This window comes from Sorghum bicolor, chromosome 10 (genome assembly GCF_000003195.3).
Source record: "Sorghum bicolor cultivar BTx623 chromosome 10, Sorghum_bicolor_NCBIv3, whole genome shotgun sequence".
In the NCBI taxonomy this organism is placed as follows: Eukaryota; Viridiplantae; Streptophyta; class Magnoliopsida; order Poales; family Poaceae; genus Sorghum; species Sorghum bicolor.
Window position 1 is genome coordinate 60,153,849 of NC_012879.2, and position 17,227 is coordinate 60,171,075.

At 41.2% G+C, this 17,227-nt stretch overlaps 3 protein-coding genes across 3 annotated transcripts; 2 read left to right on the top strand and 1 right to left on the bottom strand.

The window, feature by feature from the left end:
• LOC8069194 (translocon-associated protein subunit alpha) lies at positions 1-3,887 on the top strand. The gene is made up of 8 exons (XM_002437549.2): positions 1-230; positions 1,186-1,347; positions 1,541-1,591; positions 2,400-2,488; positions 2,650-2,727; positions 2,847-3,050; positions 3,416-3,487; positions 3,580-3,887. The coding sequence occupies exons 1-8, from the start codon at positions 158-160 to the stop codon at positions 3,625-3,627; spliced, it is 777 nt and encodes a 258-aa protein (XP_002437594.1). The 5' UTR covers positions 1-157; the 3' UTR covers positions 3,628-3,887.
• On the bottom strand, positions 7,536-13,163 carry LOC110431319 (BRCA1-A complex subunit BRE). Its single transcript, XM_021450324.1, has 13 exons — positions 12,953-13,163; positions 12,787-12,874; positions 12,533-12,713; positions 12,076-12,166; positions 11,786-11,821; positions 11,603-11,707; positions 10,437-10,573; positions 10,204-10,252; positions 9,427-9,516; positions 9,297-9,350; positions 8,694-8,759; positions 8,190-8,287; positions 7,536-8,108 (listed from the first exon to the last, which is right to left on the bottom strand). The coding sequence occupies exons 1-13, from the start codon at positions 13,067-13,069 to the stop codon at positions 8,039-8,041; spliced, it is 1,182 nt and encodes a 393-aa protein (XP_021305999.1). The 5' UTR covers positions 13,070-13,163; the 3' UTR covers positions 7,536-8,038.
• Positions 15,079-17,176, top strand: LOC110430951. The gene is made up of 5 exons (XM_021449224.1): positions 15,079-15,286; positions 15,537-15,804; positions 15,906-15,972; positions 16,071-16,366; positions 16,734-17,176. The coding sequence occupies exons 1-5, from the start codon at positions 15,232-15,234 to the stop codon at positions 16,924-16,926; spliced, it is 879 nt and encodes a 292-aa protein (XP_021304899.1). The 5' UTR covers positions 15,079-15,231; the 3' UTR covers positions 16,927-17,176.

Here is a 17,227-nt window from a genome sequence, read left to right on the forward strand (position 1 = left end):
GCGACTGGCTCCTCCTCCTCCTGTTCCTGTCCTGCTAGGCTGCTACTGCTACAACTACTTGTACCCGCGCCGCGCACGCCCATCCCTTCGCGCACGCAACGCAAGCACAGACACGCGCGATCCGATCCGATCTGCGCCCCCCGCCGGCTATCCATCCATGGCGACTAGGGTTTGGCTCACCGCCCTCCTCCTCGCCTTCCTCCTCGCCGCCTCCACCTTCACCGCCCGAGGTAACAGCAGCGCGCCGCTTCCCCCCCTTCCCTTCTCTCTCCTCCTTCGCTTCCCGCCACTCAGATCCGCCCCCGCTAGTCGTGAATTCCGCGCTAGATCTGCGCGCGTCGCTTCTCCGGCGTGCGGAAATGGAGCTGATCTGGCTCGGCTAGGCTACGGCAGATTGGGACTCGGGACGTGTGCTCTGTTGGGGGGTAGATCGGTGGTTTTGAAGGGGGTTTGGACGCGTTGGTCGGTGTACAGAGTGGGGTCCTAGATGCGACGGGTTGGGGGGGTCTTCGGGAACCTTAGTTGGCAGAGTTTTTGGCGAAGTTTATGTGATGCTGACTTCCTCAATTGGGTGAATCTGTGCTTGCATGTTGCTAGCGAATCGTCTGAGGATTGGCTGTTATTGGAATTTAACGAAATTTCTCGATAAGATTTCATTGCTGTCATGCAGACTGTAATTTTTTCAGTAGGTAAAAATTTTAAAAATACAACATCAGTGCCTTTTTTGTAATCCCATGCGACTCGACAAATGCTTATGAAAGTAGAAGCTGTCACCGTTCACATTAGACAATTAAAGTGAGTAGCATGGGTTTAAATTTTCAAGTGCTTTTACATCATGGTGAACTCATTTGCACCACAAGTCTTTTTAATCAGCTAGGATAAGTTCTCCCTCTGTGTTCTATCATTGACTCATTTTCACAATAATGGTCTTGTACCTGAAGTTCAAAGTGGATATTGTTGCTAATGGTAAAAGTTACTGTCTCTGCAAGTATGCTTTATCCTGTTTCTCAACCCAACATTGCTGATAACTATTGAATTGGCAAATATATTGTTTTTTTTTCTTTTGTATTTTGTTTAACAAATGTCTCATTCTCTCCATATCCATAGTTGATACTACTCTGCATACACTCTGCCTTCCTTACCATGTCTTTTGCACTGAATTGAGCTTTCCTCCCCTTTGTACAGTTGCTAGAGCTGATTCTGAGGAAGATGCTGCTGCAGCTGAGGTTGTTGAAGGGGCTGATCTAGGTATTGTGGGTGATGATACACAGGTTTCCAGTGATGGACCTTTAAGCCCTGCTTCTGGTGTAGAGACAGTAGTTGTCTTCCCCAAAAATGCTGGCAAAAGTGAGTATACTTTCAAGTAGCATCCATTATTTTTATCTTATAGTTTACCATGGTCTCTGTATTTATCACTTGCGATAAACTCTAAACTGGAATCCATGAATATCTGCAGCACGTGATGTTCCTTTAATTAATCTATCTCATGATCACGTATTCACAGTAACCAATAATTCCTACCTTTTTTATTTTGTTGCAGTTGTACCAGCAGGTGAAGAAACTGAATTACTAGTTGGTTTGCAAAATGACGGTAACCATAATTTTCCTACCCATTTTTTTCTTTCTTTTCTCTTTCTATAGCAAATTGGCATTAATTCCCTTTTATATACTATACAACTTTTCCTTTTTGCTGGTGGCTCATGTTGAGTCCCATTTCTAGTCTAACCCAACTTGGTTGAGACCAAAAGTCTTTGTTGCTGCTTTCGTTGGAGCAACTCAGTGTTTAAGATAGAATTAGCAGTAAGCTTGGCTTACATCTGTCTGTTCACGCAGAATTTGTCAAGTGCATGCTTATGTGTTCTATGTATTGTTTTGTTCATATGTGGTAACTCAGTGCAAGTTCATGTTCATTTCCATTTATGGTAACATGAGGTTCTTAAAATTGATTCAGTTATTCAATGTTGGCCAGCTAGTTTGTATATTACTAGTTTTGTGTAACCATCATGTTGTCACTGTTGAAAGAAACTTGGTTGTACTTGAACTAAATGGAGAACATAGATTGCAAGGCATGGTTGGCCCTTAACAGTTTAATTTTTGTTCGATGGATGTTTCTATACTCTTCATCCCACATTTAATTGGATACTTTCACTTTGGATAGTTGGATATATTAGGTTTACCACATATTCATTTGTGGCTAGAAGAAGCACCACGATGCATGTAATCAAAATTTAGGCATCGTTATGCCGGTGTTCATAGTTAATGTCACAGTATCTTAGCAACCCCCCTCCTCCCACTTCTTTTGGGTACTGTGGGCTTTTACGGTTTTATCGCCTTCACTATTTTGTTGTCATCCTAATTCCTGTGTATGCTTACATCCTTTGCTTACACTTTGTTTACAGGTGAATCAACTTTGAATGTTGTTGCTGTTCATTCAACTCTCCATCTTCCTTTTGACCATCGTATGTATGGCCAGAACCTTACTGTTCAGGTGAGGAAAGAAATTTAGTCTCCTTATTGTCATCTTTTATTCTTGCTGAAGTAACTGTCTCACTTTTTTGATATATACATCATCTGACCAGTTTTTTAAGTACCTGTGGCCCTTTTTTGAATAATATTAACAACTTTTTATCACCTGTTTTTTTCCTACAGAATTTCTTCAATGCATCAGTTCCTGTTTCTGTGCAAGCAACCTTCCCCTATAAATTTGTTGTGAGCAAGTTCTTGCAGGTGTGTTAAATTTTCTTTTACCTTTGAAACATTTCATTTCATGATATTCATGTTTCTTTTACCTTCAGTGCATAAGTTTGTTACCATGAATGAATATCTAATGCTTTGTGCCCTTGCAGCCTGGAGCCTATGATCTGGTTGGTTACATAGTGTATGAGATCGACCAGCACCCTTACCAGAATGTGTTCTACAATGGCACTGTCGAGGTCGTTGAGGCTGGAGGCTTACTCAGTGTTGAGTCGGTGTTCCTCATCACCCTTGGAATTGCACTTCTTGGTCTCTTTGGATTGTGGGCATATGGCCAGGTTCAGCAGTTCTCGAAGGTAAGCCTAAATTTCTTAGGGTCATCTGTACCTTTCTTCGGTAAATATAAACTGTTCAGCATTCAATAAACCATAGGGAGGTGGTAATTCAGGTTGTTTCTTTGTGATTTACCTGAATCCCAGTACATTCAATGGTCAAAAGTTTACTTGAACGGGTAATGTTGACCTCTGATTATTACTCTAGAGTTGAACTACACACCCATAAACAGACTGAAATCATACACTAATTGTGTGTGGTGCATAATTTGCGTATTTAGTTATCAACTTGTTTTGGTGCTGATTAATACCCAAACTCATCGTGTGCACTGATTTGTAACACCGCTCTCTTAAGTCATTTTTTTAACTGAATTGTTTCTTGGTTGTAGAAAACAAAGAAGGCCCCAAAGGTGGAGCTCGGAACTGGAACAACTGATGCCAACATCGATGAGTGGCTGGAGGTATGTTCTTGGTCACTAAACTGGGGTAAACTTGTTTCTGGAAATGAGACCCATGACAAGAGCTGACACGCCTTCCCTCTTTTACCTTGCAGGGCACTTCGTTTGTGCAGAGAAGCAAATCCAAGAAGAAGCAGACCTGAGGCTCTCCAGACTAGCTAATCCTTTTGAGGGTCTAGAATGAAGCATTTGAGGGTAGCCCTTCACAAGTGACTTTTGCAGAAAGATAGATGCGTAAGGAGGTGCTGAAAACTGTAGTTTCGTGGTCGAACATCTTTGTTGACACCATTTTTCGACCTTGTGTACTTTACATGGAACTTTTCTTCAAACAAAATTTTGTTAAAAAAAGGTATATGCTGTTGCCGCTGGAATTGCTGATCATATTCGCTGCATTTTTCTGTCATGACCACCCCAGGATTTTTCTCTGTTGGGTTGTGTAGCCGAAGTCGGCAGGCAAGCTGAAATTGTTTTGTGCATTATCCTTATGCTTGTTCTCCATAGCTTGGCATGGTCGCGACACGCATGGCATTAGGCCTTGGGGAAAGCCAGCAAGTCGATCAAACGCGTTTCCTTTTTGTTCATGCCGAACTCAATTTACAGACTTGAGTACTTTACTGACTAGTGACTAGGATGACCTCAATAAGGCCTTGTTTAGTTGCGTAGACTTTTTGGTTTCGGTACTGTAACACTTTCTTTTTTATTTGATAATTATTGTCCAAACAAGGATTAATTAGACTCAAAAGTAACACTTTCTTTTTTATTTGATAATTATTGTCCAAATAAGAATTAATTAGACTCAAAAGATTTATCTTTATAGATAAACTGTGTAATTAATTTTAATTTTTGTCTATATTAAATGCTTCATGTATGTGCCGCAAAATTTGATGTGACGGAGAATCTTGAAAAGTTTTTGGTTTTGGATGAACTAAACAAGACCTAGGCCTTGTTTAGTTCCGAAATTTTTTGGGAAATTGACACTGTAGCATTTTCGTTTGTATTTGACAAATATTGTTAAATTATAGACTAACTAAGCTCAAAAGATTCGTCTCGTCAATTTCGACCAAACTGTGCAATTAGTTTTTATTTTCGTTTATATTTAATACTCCATGCATGCGTCTAAAGATTCGATGTGACGGGGAATGTGAAAAATTTTGCAAAATTTTCTGGAAACTAAACAAAGCCCTAAGCACAAGGGAAGGAAATAGGCCCCAATGAGCACACGGGTAGGAAATAAGCTTTGCGAACGGCTGTTTTCTTCACTTGAACAGGTAATGATATCCGGTGGAAACCATAACTTTCATAAAAACTCGTAAACTATGATAAAAAAGTCGTTTAAATTCACTAAAAAAATCACACATATAAATGATATGATGATACATAACTTTGTAAAATATCTTGTCTAAACTCGTCTTTATTTGTGAGATATAAACATAACAAATTTCAAGTCAAAAAGCTGTCCACAGGATTTGTTTAAAATTTATTATTTTTATATCTCACCAAACATATTCAAGTTTGGACAAGATATTTTTTTTTTCTAGATCGGGCGACTGTACCCGTTTTTCATTAAGTTAAAGCCCTTACAATATTGTCAAAAAAAAAGCCCTTACAAGAAGCTAACCACCAAGATGACGAGTCACCATTATTGATGGTAACCAAAGTTCCAAAGTAAATGAGAAATAGAAAAGATAAAACAAATCAAAGGATTACAAAGATTACAAGGAACCCAGGACTTGCGACCAAACGGGGCAAGCACCCTCTAGAGCAACCCAGTCAACAGCCTCTTCCACCACCTTGGCAAACACCTGCTGTGCAGTTCTTGACGTCCATTGGAAGGTTCACTCGTACCGGAACCAAGCAATCAGTAGGAAGAGTGAGTCGAAGAATTGCCTTGCTTGGTCCATTTCGTAAACACCAAACACCCAGAACATCGTCCTAGGTTGTCCGTTTGCTAAAGGACAAGATATTTTATAAGGTTGTGTATGAATCATATCATCTACATGTGTGATTTTTTTTGGTGAATTTAAACGATCTTTTTGTCATGGTTTGCATGAGTTTTCACAAAAATTGTGGTTTCCACTAGATATGTTCCCAACTGATTAGGGGTCAGAGCATAACTTGATCAGGTAAATAAGCTTGCCAACGGTAGTTCAAGTTTCCACGTCTTAACCTATCTATGTCATTACCTGTTCTAATCACAGATAAGTTTCCACAAACCTATCTGGGACTAGATTTTGTTTTTGAAATAATTTTATTATAATAAAGTAATCGCAAATCCAATAGCGTTTTTACTGCAACCCACCGCAACCCTTCAATTCCAGCACTTTTGGTTCTGGACAAATATTCATGCACACGAAAACGATGATAGTATTTTGCATATATGGTGATGATTGATATTTACTAGCATTCTTTGATACAAAGTGGAAAGGAAGCGCGAGATCATCGCTAGGATGCATTTCATTTTTTTGATTCTCAGAACTCAAACAGCCATTACTTTTCATTGTATTTTCTGTATCATGTAAGGATTCTCAGAAGCCGAACTGGAAAACACTATCCACCAAAATCATCATCAGAATAAGAAAAGAAAAAACTGAACAGAATGCATTGATGTGCGTGGGAGGACGAGGAGGCATCAGAGTCATGGAAGACGAGCAACACGGCTAGCCTCTCGGAGGCAGCTTCTGCATAAGCAGGATACACATGTCGTCATCTGCCTCAGAGTTCAAGATCCCTCCAACTAACATCGAATTCAAACATCACCAAACACCGAATCTCCTCTCTTTTTTTCCCCAGGAAGGTAACCAAGTAAACTTTAGACGGTGCTACAGGTTAAATCGTAATCCATCCATCAAGGTGGGTGCGAAGCAGGCATCTGAGTCATGGAAGACGAGCAACACGGCGCGCCTCGTCGCGGAGGCAGCAGCTTCTGCTTCGTAAGCAGGATACACATGCCGTCATCTGCCCGCCCCAAGCAATCCCCACCAACTACCAACCCAATCCAATCAATCAAACCCCGACGAAGAAATCGAAATCGGCGAACAAAAAGCCGCATTAAAAAAGCCACAAGTTGAAGGTTTCCTCAAACTAAAAAACGCGCAAGTGGGCAACATGTATGGAACATTCGGGCTCTCCGAAGAAGAAAAGCATAAACAATTCGGCGGCGGCGGCGGACGAGAGAGGATGGCCGGCGGCCCGTGCGGTATTTATGGATGGTGACCGTGGGTGCTAGGGTTGGATTAAAGTGCCCTCGGCCGCCCTCTATTCTGCGGGGTGACACCTGGACTCATTTTGGCCGTCTGATCCGCAGCGGCTGATGATGGCGCGCGTCGTCAGTTGCGCTTATTACGATTGTCTCCTCTGCCTTTTGACTTTTGAGGTAGAGAGTAATTTTGCCGTCGCTCAAATTTGTATCGAGGACCTGACATTAGGGCATTAGGTATGTGCAGGTAAAATCACGAGACAACACAAACAATTTGATTGCATATAAGGCCTTATTTAGTTCAAGATTCAAGAAAAAAAATTAAATTTGGTTACTGTAGTATTTTATTTTATTTGACAATTGTTATCCTAATTAGGTTTAAAAATTCGTCTCACAAATTACATACAAACCGTATAATTAGTTATTTTTTATATATATTTAATGTTTTATACATGGGAACATATCTAGTGCAAACCACAACCTCCGTGAAAACCTGTGCAAACCATAACAAAAAAAATTGTCTAAATTCATCAAAAAAATCACACATCTAGATGATTTGATGATACACAACATTGTAAAATATATTGTCCAAACTCAACTTTGTTTGTGAGATATAAAAATAACAAATTTCAAGCCAGAAAGGTGTCCACAGGATTTGCTAGAAATTTGTTATTTTTATATCTCACAAACGAATTCGAGTTTGGATAAGATATTTTACAAGGTTGTGTATCATCATATCATCTACATGTGTGATTTTTTGGCTGAATTTAGATGACTTTTTTGTCATGGTTTGCACAGGTTTTCACGAAGGTTGTGGTTTGCACTAGATATATTCCCTTTATACATACGTCTCCAAGTCATTCAACAGTGTTTTTCTCTTACAACAAAATCAGTCAACAGTACTCTTACCATGGCTTATCAGCCAAACGAACGATAGCCGATATTGCAAACTTTCCAACTGACACTGACATTGACAGCATATAGTACTTTACAGAGGACTGAGAATGCATTGGAGGTAGGGGGTGTCATCATCCATATATTTACAAGGTCCAAAGAACTGGATTGCATTCATCTATACCATCCCAAACAGTCACCATGTCGGCAGCTTATATAGGGGGTACGAAACAGTGCAACCAAGCCGTCTTGTTGTCCGGCTTGGTTATGCCCATCCTAACGCCTGAGGTTGCCTCATTGACCCTCACTGCCGCTCACACGAGAAAGAAAACAGCTTATGCCCACCAGTCAATCACCGGTTGCAGCGCACAAGTAGGCACAGGTGTACCGCTTGCTTAGAATAAGAAAGCAGCTTGTTCCTGAGAAAATCAGCACGGGAGCTTCCGCTGCAGAATGATGAACAGCTACTTCTGCTGAGTGATAGCATCGCTGCAGAACTTCTTGAAATTTTGACACTCGTCAGTCAGGAAGTCGCTGCAAAATTTGACAGCATCTCAGAACCGTAATTCTTGAGAGGCAGAATAGAGATGGAAAAGGGATAGACCATGGACTTACTAGATACGTTCAACCATTTCTGCCTGATCCCATCTAGGACTCCAGGGATAGTCATTTATGGGGGGCGACATAATAGGCGTCCCATCGGCATTACAGTGCTGCAGAGGAATCAGATAGGCATGTGTCATTCCACAGGCTCAAATCACAGAGGAACAGATTATTGTGCATACTCTGTAACCATTCTAGGGGGAGGCCTATACAGTTATGATTTACATCATTTGCTTACTAGCATCTAACTGGCATTGAAAAAAAAAACTATGCGACCCTGCTGCTCTTATCACCTACATCTAAAAAAGAACAATAGATTACAACTTTGGCCAGCCTAACATGTACAGCAGAGTATTTTCATGATATGTCAAACTACATGTTTGCATCATCTTGTGTTCATCTTCAGAAACAAGAACAATCAACCATAACAACAAATAGTGGTGAAATGGAATATGAAAAACTTAATAGTGAAAACTCTGATCAGCCAATAACCATGTAATTACAAATAAACATAACCTGAGAACTCTGCAATGTGAGAACAGGTTGTTGCTTTGGGAATTGAAGGGGGATGGCAAAGTGAACCTGCAGCATCACATTGCAATCTTGTCACTTGATAATGAACTAATTCAAGATTATAAGGCTATACATAAATTAAACAATAAAAAAGGATGATGCAATTGTCAAAAAAGAAAGAAAGAAAGATCCATTGAATTACAGAAAGCATGCTCCATTCAAAATGTGACATTCGGCAGTTAGGAATTTGACAGGTTGAGAGGAAATAAAGGGAAAACATACTAGACAAATCTAAGAAATGCATCATCACCAACATTCTGAAAGTTGGTGACCAAATACGACATACAGCATTATGGTGCTGTTCCATGAGAATTAACATGTTTCTGGATGCATGATCCTTTTCCTTCTCAGCCCTCAGGTTTTGTTTCCTTGATTGTTTATCCATTAAAGTGGTCAGTTTAAGTGCTTGAAAATCCATAAATGTAAATGATTTGAAGTCTCTGCTTTGTGCAAAGGGGGAACACAACCCCCTGTTTTTTTTAACTAACGCCATGGCACGGAGGAAAAAAACAGAGAGGGCCCAGGTTCAAGCATTCTGTATCATACCAGAAATGTGAAAATTCCAGAAATGGAAAGAATTGTAGCCCTCCTGCAAAAAATCTGATGCGCAGATGTATCATTAGTAAACTGGTTAAACTGCATGATTATGTAAGGGAAAATAATACTGTATTAGTACCGGATCAGCCTCTAATGGTCTCCCAAAGGTAGGAGCTAGTGCCTCAATAAAACGTCTTCTGGAACCAATTGAAGCTGATGCCTCTACAAGCTACAGTATAATTAGAAAAAAATATAAGTAACAGAAGGTGCCACTAAATTATACAAAGATAATCCCCTGCTTTATGAGCTTTCATGACATCACACAGTTGTCAGCTAGCCAAGACCTAGGTGCCAATTCAGGCAGTGGTGACCAGAGAAAGCTTTGGGCATCACAGGCCGGAGTCACTGTGCTCAATAAAGGAGCTCACAAAGCAGAGGAAGGAGTTTGAGCGAAAGGAAAATCATTATGTTAGGATTTTAAGACTTCCTCTCTCTGGGCATCATGGCAACCATGCATGCTTAATTAATAAAAATATTAAATGCTCCAATAGCAAGCTTTGATAAATGAAAAGTCCATAGATTTTATACAGCCAAGCACTTGAAGAACTAAGAGAGGGTGAGATGCTAGAACTAGACAGCAAGAAAAGCACATGCAAATGCAGTCAGGCTTAAAGCAATCATCCAAATAACAGTATAAGACCTATTGTGTTTTCCTCCATTGTTCCTTACGTTGTGGTTTCCGGTTTCCCCCCATTTCAAACATAGTAACAAGTTAACAACAAAGACACAAATTTAATGCAGCTGAACCAAACAACGAGTTAACATTCTGCAATCCCCAACTCCCATGATATATCTTACATGCATGGCACTGACATGAAAATTGCACAAAAAATTGCAAAACAACAACACAGCTTACCAGACCGTTAAGACTATCTTCTAAAGCAGGAAGATACTCTGCCAAGCACCTACATATGATAGACCAAGGAGGGTTCATCAGTTACAAGGTCATTATTGTATCTTTTTTTTACAAATGTTCTAATAAACGAGAACATAAGGGCATAACAAGAGTGTTATGTCTCACAACATGATGTGCAACAGGATATGACAGGAGAAACAATCTCCATCTAGTGGTATGGCAAGTCAACTTACATCCCATTTGACCATGGAAGGAGTTTCACATCCTCAACTGAGAGAAGTGACTTCAAATCTGGTGTTGAGATTAGTTTGAGTCGTGGAGCAGAAGGCATAGAAGAGTAGCTTGAGCTTCTACTGATTGGAAAAATGACCTGCACAAGAAACAGGCAACATATTTTCAGATTTGCAATAGAAACTCATATATTCCATTGGGTTGTCCAAACTATAGAAAGACAAACTGAAAACTGACAGCCAAAAAACTAAATACATTTGGGTATGAGCAATGTATATTGCCAAACTAGGCAAATAAGAACATTAGGTCTTATCTGTTAAATTTTCTATACAATGTTTAATCTTTATTCATCAGAGGAGGTCATAAGCTAGGGCCGCAACAATCAACAAAAAATCAGTACAACTCGACAACCACCCTCCAACCTTTTCTCTTCAAGCTAGATCCCCACTCCCCAAGCCGATGACAACCATGGGAATTGCCGGTCACAGGCAAGGCTCCGACGGCGTGTACTCCTAATGCCGACATTCGCTATTACCCGCTGTCCTCATACCCTTCACAATGTATTTTACCGGCAGCACAACATTACTACTCCTCTTATTCTACAATTGCGGACGCCCTTAAATGTGTGCCAGGATGTGTCTGTCACTACTTGGAGAGTTCTGCTAGAGGTTTCTCAGTTTGTTTGCATGTAAAATTCAAATAAATACTTCTAACTGAACATATGACTGAAACCTCACCTATTTAAAGAGAACATCTAAATGTATTGTTGTCTGTGGAATCCTTTCTTTCAATTCCGTACTTTTTTATCAGTGATACAGTGTTCTGGTCAGTCTAACATGCGAAAGGTGGCAAACTCAGCGTAGCGTGCACAAAAGTCAACGGAAACATTCTGAAACTGCCAGTAAGAATGGTAAAGCAGTTGTCTTGATCCTACTCAGTGCATACCTTGGTTAGAGAACATGCCAAGTAGACACTATCAGATAAATAGTCTAGAAGATTTCTATGGCATTGCAAACTGTAGTCATAATGTGAAGTTTCAGCAGGACTAACTAGATGAGAGTTTGCTGATGTAACATTTATCAACAAGGCAACAATTCATCATGAATAGTGCTACTATTATCAAATGTTCATGTCTGTGTCTGTGGAACCAGTGATTTTAGAGATTAACCTGGAGATGGATCTTTTGAGGTAATCTCCAAGGACATCCTGGCACCAGTTTTGCGAAGTCAAAGTCAGGGTCCAGAAGTGGTACAGCAAATTTCACCTCATCTGGCTGCAAAATACAACAATACGAGGTGAGAGTAGATATCAAATTTCACAAGAGAAAAATTGTAGAAATTGGTAAACTTACCCTATCAGCAGAAGGTACCATGCAGACTTCGATTCCCTGTCCATGAGATGATTTCAGAAGACATTTCAGAGCCAATGTATTCAATAAGAAAATTGAGCTAATTTGGAAAAGCAGTTGGTAATAAGTCATTCAGGCTACTCAACCTTCAGCACATACTATACTGCAGCCATACCATATAAAGGCTGCTGTAAGAATAAAATCTAGACCATACATCTGCACGTGTGGCATATGCTAATCTGATATCTCAATGTCACCAAATGGGCAACTGTGGAAGTGCGTTATGCTGTTACCTCCTTAGAGAGAACAGTGCTTAGTTCAAACGCCACTCTTGCATCATCCACCATGTGAACCCGCTTCTTTTGGTATTCAATGTACAATTCTCTGCACCAATCAAAATTAGAATTAAACAGTTGTCAAAGCAAAGCTTAGCACCAAAAGTAACAGGAGTATCTCAGTGCAATTTTGTCACCATCAAGAACATCTCACGATATCAATTTCTTCCAAACCACACGCCTGCCTCACAAACTAAAGTTAAAAAATGAAGTGGATAGATCATGCATTCATTCAGTCCTGGCTCTGACAGAAAGCAAAGACACAAGCATCCATCCCTACCCAGTACTCGTCAAACCATCTTCCCATGTTTCCAATCCTCAGTCAGTAAATAGCACTACTACCACCCCAACCAAAAACAGGCAATGAAGATCACAACATAAGCATAGACAGCTCGAGAAGCAAGAAGAACCTCACCGGAGCTCCTGTACGAGGGCAAGGAGTCCCTCGGGGGCGCGGCAATCCCAACGCGCCAAGCAGCTCTTATCGCCATTTCCAGCCACAGCGTAATCGACCAGCGGCTGGAACCTCTCGTCCTCCGGCCCGAACACCACGTCTGGCGCCACCTTGGGAGACAGCGCATTGTACACGAAATCCCCTGCGGTAGCAGAATCTGAGCTACAATTCCAAACCCTAGTACCATTAGAGCGCTTCGAGCGAGGGTGCGTTACAGTGGACGTAGTCGAGGCAGAAAGGGATGGCGAGCGTGAACCGATCGGCGGGGCTGCCGTTGCGGCAGCCGGACCAGATCTGCCCCACCTGCAAGCAAGCGAAGTGAGACGGTGAGCAACGAGGCGAGGCGAGGCGAGGCGAGGAAGAGCGGGGGTGAAGCGGTACCCTGATGGGAAGCTTGGAGTGCGAGAGGAGGTAGTTGAGCTGCGCGGCGATGAGGGGTGCGAGCGGGGGCGCCGAGGCAAAGGAAGCCGGCCCGGCGGCGTCGGCGGACGGAGACATCGCCGGCGGCGGATGTGGCTGGCGACGAATTCCGGATGCCTCTCTCTCTCCTCGAATCACACCAAACTTTTCTATTATTTTTTCTTCGCTTGATCTGTCTTGGGTTTTAGAAATAGGACCCGGATGATATTCCATTTTCCAGCTTAAACCCAACACTAACCAATGTTTAATTGGTTTCAAATTTCAATCCAAAGTTTATTCTAGTGCCATGTCATCTAATCCGAAGAGATTTTAAGGCCTTATTTAGTTCTCTTCCGAAAACTTTTTGGTGGTATTTATTTCTATGTGGCAATTATTGTCCAATTATAGATAAACTAGGCTCAGAAGATCCATTTTTCAAATTACAAGCAAACTGTATAATTAGTTATTTTTTTTTATTAATGTTCTATTCATGTGGCATAAGATTTGATGTGATATGAAATTTTGAAAAAATGACTTCTGTAGGGCCTAAGTTGACCAAAAAATGAAGCACAGTGACGTAGTGTCATTCTACACTTTCCTAAGCTGACGTCATCCAAAAAGCTATATGAGGCCGTGTTTAGATCCAAAATTTTTTCGATTTTGATACTTTAGTGCTTTTGTTTTTATTTAACAAATATTGTCCAATCATGGAGTAACTAGGCTTAAAAGATTTGTCTCACGATTTATAGATAAATTGTGCAATTAATTTTTGTTTTTATCTATATTTAATGCTCTATGTATGTACTGTAAGATTCGATGTGGTGAAGAATATTGAAAAGTTTTTCGTTTTTGGGTCAACTATGAGTTAAGAAATGAAACAAAGTGTTCCATGAATGGAACTGGTTTTGGCCCCTAATGCTAGTGTCAAAATTTTTGCGAGTCTTAATTTCTTTCTTCACGATTTTTGCTATATCGTCATGTGAGTCTATTGAAATATATAGTGGTATACATATGTAGTTCGGATCAGGTGAATCCTCTTATTTCTTGTCATCATAGCTTTTTTGTGGTTTTGCCATGTCATTGATTATGCATATGCATCACCTTATTAATTTGTTGAGAATGAAACCAACAATGATGTTAGCATATAAGCGTCCAATTCACATTTGACTTTATGATGTTTAGAATTGATATAATCAAAATAATTGCTCCTTCTCGACATCTATGTAGGCCCCACATCACGGCCATATCAATTGAAGCTGTTATGTGCAAAGTTAAATAATTTTTACTTAGGCCTTATTTAGTTCTCAAAATATTTTGCAAAATTTTTCACATTTACATCGAATCTTGCGGCACATGCATGTAGCACTAAATATAGAAAAAAGAAATAACTAATTACACAGGTTATCTGTAATTTACAAGACGAATCTTTTGAACATAGTTAGTCCATAATTGGATAATATTTGTCAAATACAAACGAAAGTGTTACTGTTCATATTTTGCAAAAAAAAATTTGAAGTAAACAATGCCTTACTATAGACCCTATTTGACACAGTTCGGCTTCACTAGTGAAGTTTTTTTAAATAAACTTTATGAGTAACTTTCTAAGTAAACCTTGGTTGTTTTGAAAAAGTTATTTGGCAAAACTATACCAACAACTTCATGCACGGATAAAAGAAAGAATAAAGGAGAGCGAACAACTTAGAATAAGCTATTTTTTCAGATTCATCCCAAATGAGGCCTTGTTTAGTTCTCAAGAAATATTACAAAATTTTTTAGTTCTCCGTCACATCGAATTTTGCATCACATGCATAGAGCATTAAATATAAATAAAAAATAACTAATTACACAATAATATGCGAGACGAATTAGTTCATGATTAGACAATATTTGTCAAATATAAAAAAAATACTATAGTGTTTATTTTGGCAAAAAAAAATTGGAACTAAACAAGGCTTTATTCTCAATGAGAGGAGAAAAAAATAGCTTCTAAGTTATTTTTTTAAAAAAATGTATATCGAAAAAAAAATTCACAGCACCTTGTGAAACTGTCGAGGCTATCCACTTGCTTTGATTTCAGTCCCGTAGTATAGGCGTTTTGTTTTTTTTAAAAAAAAAAAGGAGCCGCGCGGCGCGATCTACTTCCACAGAGGGCGAGCTCCGCCGGCGGCGGCGCGTACTATCATCATCCTCCTCCAGCAGGCGGGGAGGAGGCAGGATCGCAGGGAGGAACAACTCCGGGAGGCCAGCGCGGTTAGTTCAGCATGGCCACGAGGCGCCAGCGCGAGGCCACCGCTCCTCGGCCGGCTGCGAACGCAGGTGCGCATTCACAATCGCCCAATCGTGTTGGTCTGATCGGCGAACGAGGAGGATCGCGCGCGGCTTATTTGTTTCTCCATCCCATTCCGCGCGATTTTGGGTCCGCTTGCTGTTAGGGTTTAACTTGGGTGCATTTCGTTCTGGTGTCAATTTCGTACGGCGATCCCTGCGATATGCCAATGCCGTCCGTGGATCGACTTCTCACTCGAGATCTTCTTTCGTGGGGATGCAAATGCTCCGCCTCGTTCAGGTTCCAGGAACCAGACGACCGCCGCCGCCGCTCGTTCAGGACCCAGGAACCAGACGGCCGCCGCCGCCGCTCGTTCAGTTCCGAGGAGGAACCAGACTGCCGCCGCCGCCGCTCCTTCAGGTCCGAGGAATCAGACTGCCGCCGCCGTCGCTCCTTCAGGTCCGAGGAATCAGACGGCCGTCGGCACCGTGACCGGCCGACTGCACGCTAGGAATCGGCGAGAGCTGGCCGACATCGGCAACCACGTGAACGCCCCTGTCGTTGATAGGTTGGAAACATATGAACATTGGCACCCTCTTTATTTTAATTGGAGCTGCTTCGTCTTCCGTCATCTATTTTCTCTAAAACATGTCGTCTTCACCGTCACAGGGAGAGCAATCGCCGCCGCCTCACCAGGAGCCTCAGCGCCCAGCCCAACGCCGCCGCGGCAGACGAGGTACTCCGTACCCCTCTCCACTAGCATGATTAGTTATATAATTGCCTCGGACTGAAACATGCTGTTATCTAATCCTAGGTTCCTGTTCGTCTTTGCAGAATACCATAGCTCCTGCTCGTCCTGCAGCAGCAGTGGCAGAAGGTGCCAGAGCCAGCAGGGCTGTCTCAGGCAAGAACAAGAAGCTATCAAGGGTTGCTGCCACAAGGGTTACAAGCACAAGGGCAGAGGCGAACACCATAGTAGATTGCCTCACGAACGCTCTGGCTGCAGCTGAAGCTGTAGCTACTAAGGCAGTACAAGGTATGGAGATGACCGTTTCACTGGTCCAGAGGTATGAGAGGTTCGCCAATCATTTAGACAAGAGATATGAAGAAATCGCTGGAAATTACCAAAGGTACTTTCGCCAATCATTTGTGTATTTTTGTTGGGTACTTTTTTTTTAGTTTTATTATTATTATTTTTATTACTGAGATGGGTTCATTTGCACGGAAATCATATGTACCCTGTAGAACTTGAAGAACCTATTGGCAATATGGATGGGTAAACACGTTTTGTTTCATCTTCCAGAAAGGTTCATGATCTTTCTGCATGTGCATGAACACATTTAATTTGTTTGTCTTCGAAACCGTTAGTCTTTACTTTTACAAAAAGTCTGTTTAGCAGTTGGGCAGGCAAGTATGTCTATGTTGTGCTACATAGCATCCAAACTCTTTTAACTGTACTCAATCTGACATTGAGTTCCTTGTCTTTGTGATGAACAGGCTAGTTTCCGAGACTAACCAGCTTGAGAGTGAGAAAGCTCAGAAAGAAGCTCAAGTCCAACAGGTGACGAAGGAGAATGTAAAGGTGATGGAGGAGAATGTGAGGCTGCGCGCAATGCTTGACAAGAAGGAGGCACTACTCCAGGCCATGAGTGAGCACTGCAAGTTCATGGCGTTGAATCACCACAACTAGCAGGCCATGACCCTGAGGCCGCTTCACTTGCCCTATTGATGTAGCTTACAAACTATAGTTACATTGAAGGTTAATCTGTGGGCCAGTGGGTTAATTTTTTTGATAAATTTGTCAGGGATGGCAAAAGTCTAAATATAGACTTTCAGAGGTGGGGTAACAAATTTCAGCTCGTCTAGCTATATCGAAACTTCACATTCTAAGATGAGAATTAAGGATAAGCTTATATCCCCAAGCGAGGGTGACAAGCAAATCAAGTTTACAATTTTGATCTTTCAAACCATGACAAATGCTGCAGTGCATT

Excerpts from the sequence above, each read along its gene's own strand:
- LOC8069194 (XM_002437549.2), top strand. The coding sequence starts at position 158 with ATGGCGACTAGGGTTTGGCTCACCGCCCTCCTCCTCGCCTTCCTCCTC. Across the intron at positions 2,489-2,649 it reads GCCAGAACCTTACTGTTCAG|AATTTCTTCAATGCATCAGT; the intron begins GTGAGGAAAGAA and ends TTTTTCCTACAG. Across the intron at positions 3,488-3,579 it reads ACATCGATGAGTGGCTGGAG|GGCACTTCGTTTGTGCAGAG; the intron begins GTATGTTCTTGG and ends TTTACCTTGCAG.
- LOC110431319 (XM_021450324.1), bottom strand. The coding sequence starts at position 13,069 with ATGTCTCCGTCCGCCGACGCCGCCGGGCCGGCTTCCTTTGCCTCGGCG. Across the intron at positions 11,708-11,785 it reads TGGTACCTTCTGCTGATAGG|CCAGATGAGGTGAAATTTGC; the intron begins GTAAGTTTACCA and ends TGTATTTTGCAG. Across the intron at positions 8,760-9,296 it reads CTGGAATTTTCACATTTCTG|GTTCACTTTGCCATCCCCCT; the intron begins GTATGATACAGA and ends GTGATGCTGCAG.
- LOC110430951 (XM_021449224.1), top strand. The coding sequence starts at position 15,232 with ATGGCCACGAGGCGCCAGCGCGAGGCCACCGCTCCTCGGCCGGCTGCG. Across the intron at positions 15,805-15,905 it reads AACGCCCCTGTCGTTGATAG|GGAGAGCAATCGCCGCCGCC; the intron begins GTTGGAAACATA and ends TCACCGTCACAG. Across the intron at positions 16,367-16,733 it reads ATCGCTGGAAATTACCAAAG|GCTAGTTTCCGAGACTAACC; the intron begins GTACTTTCGCCA and ends TGTGATGAACAG.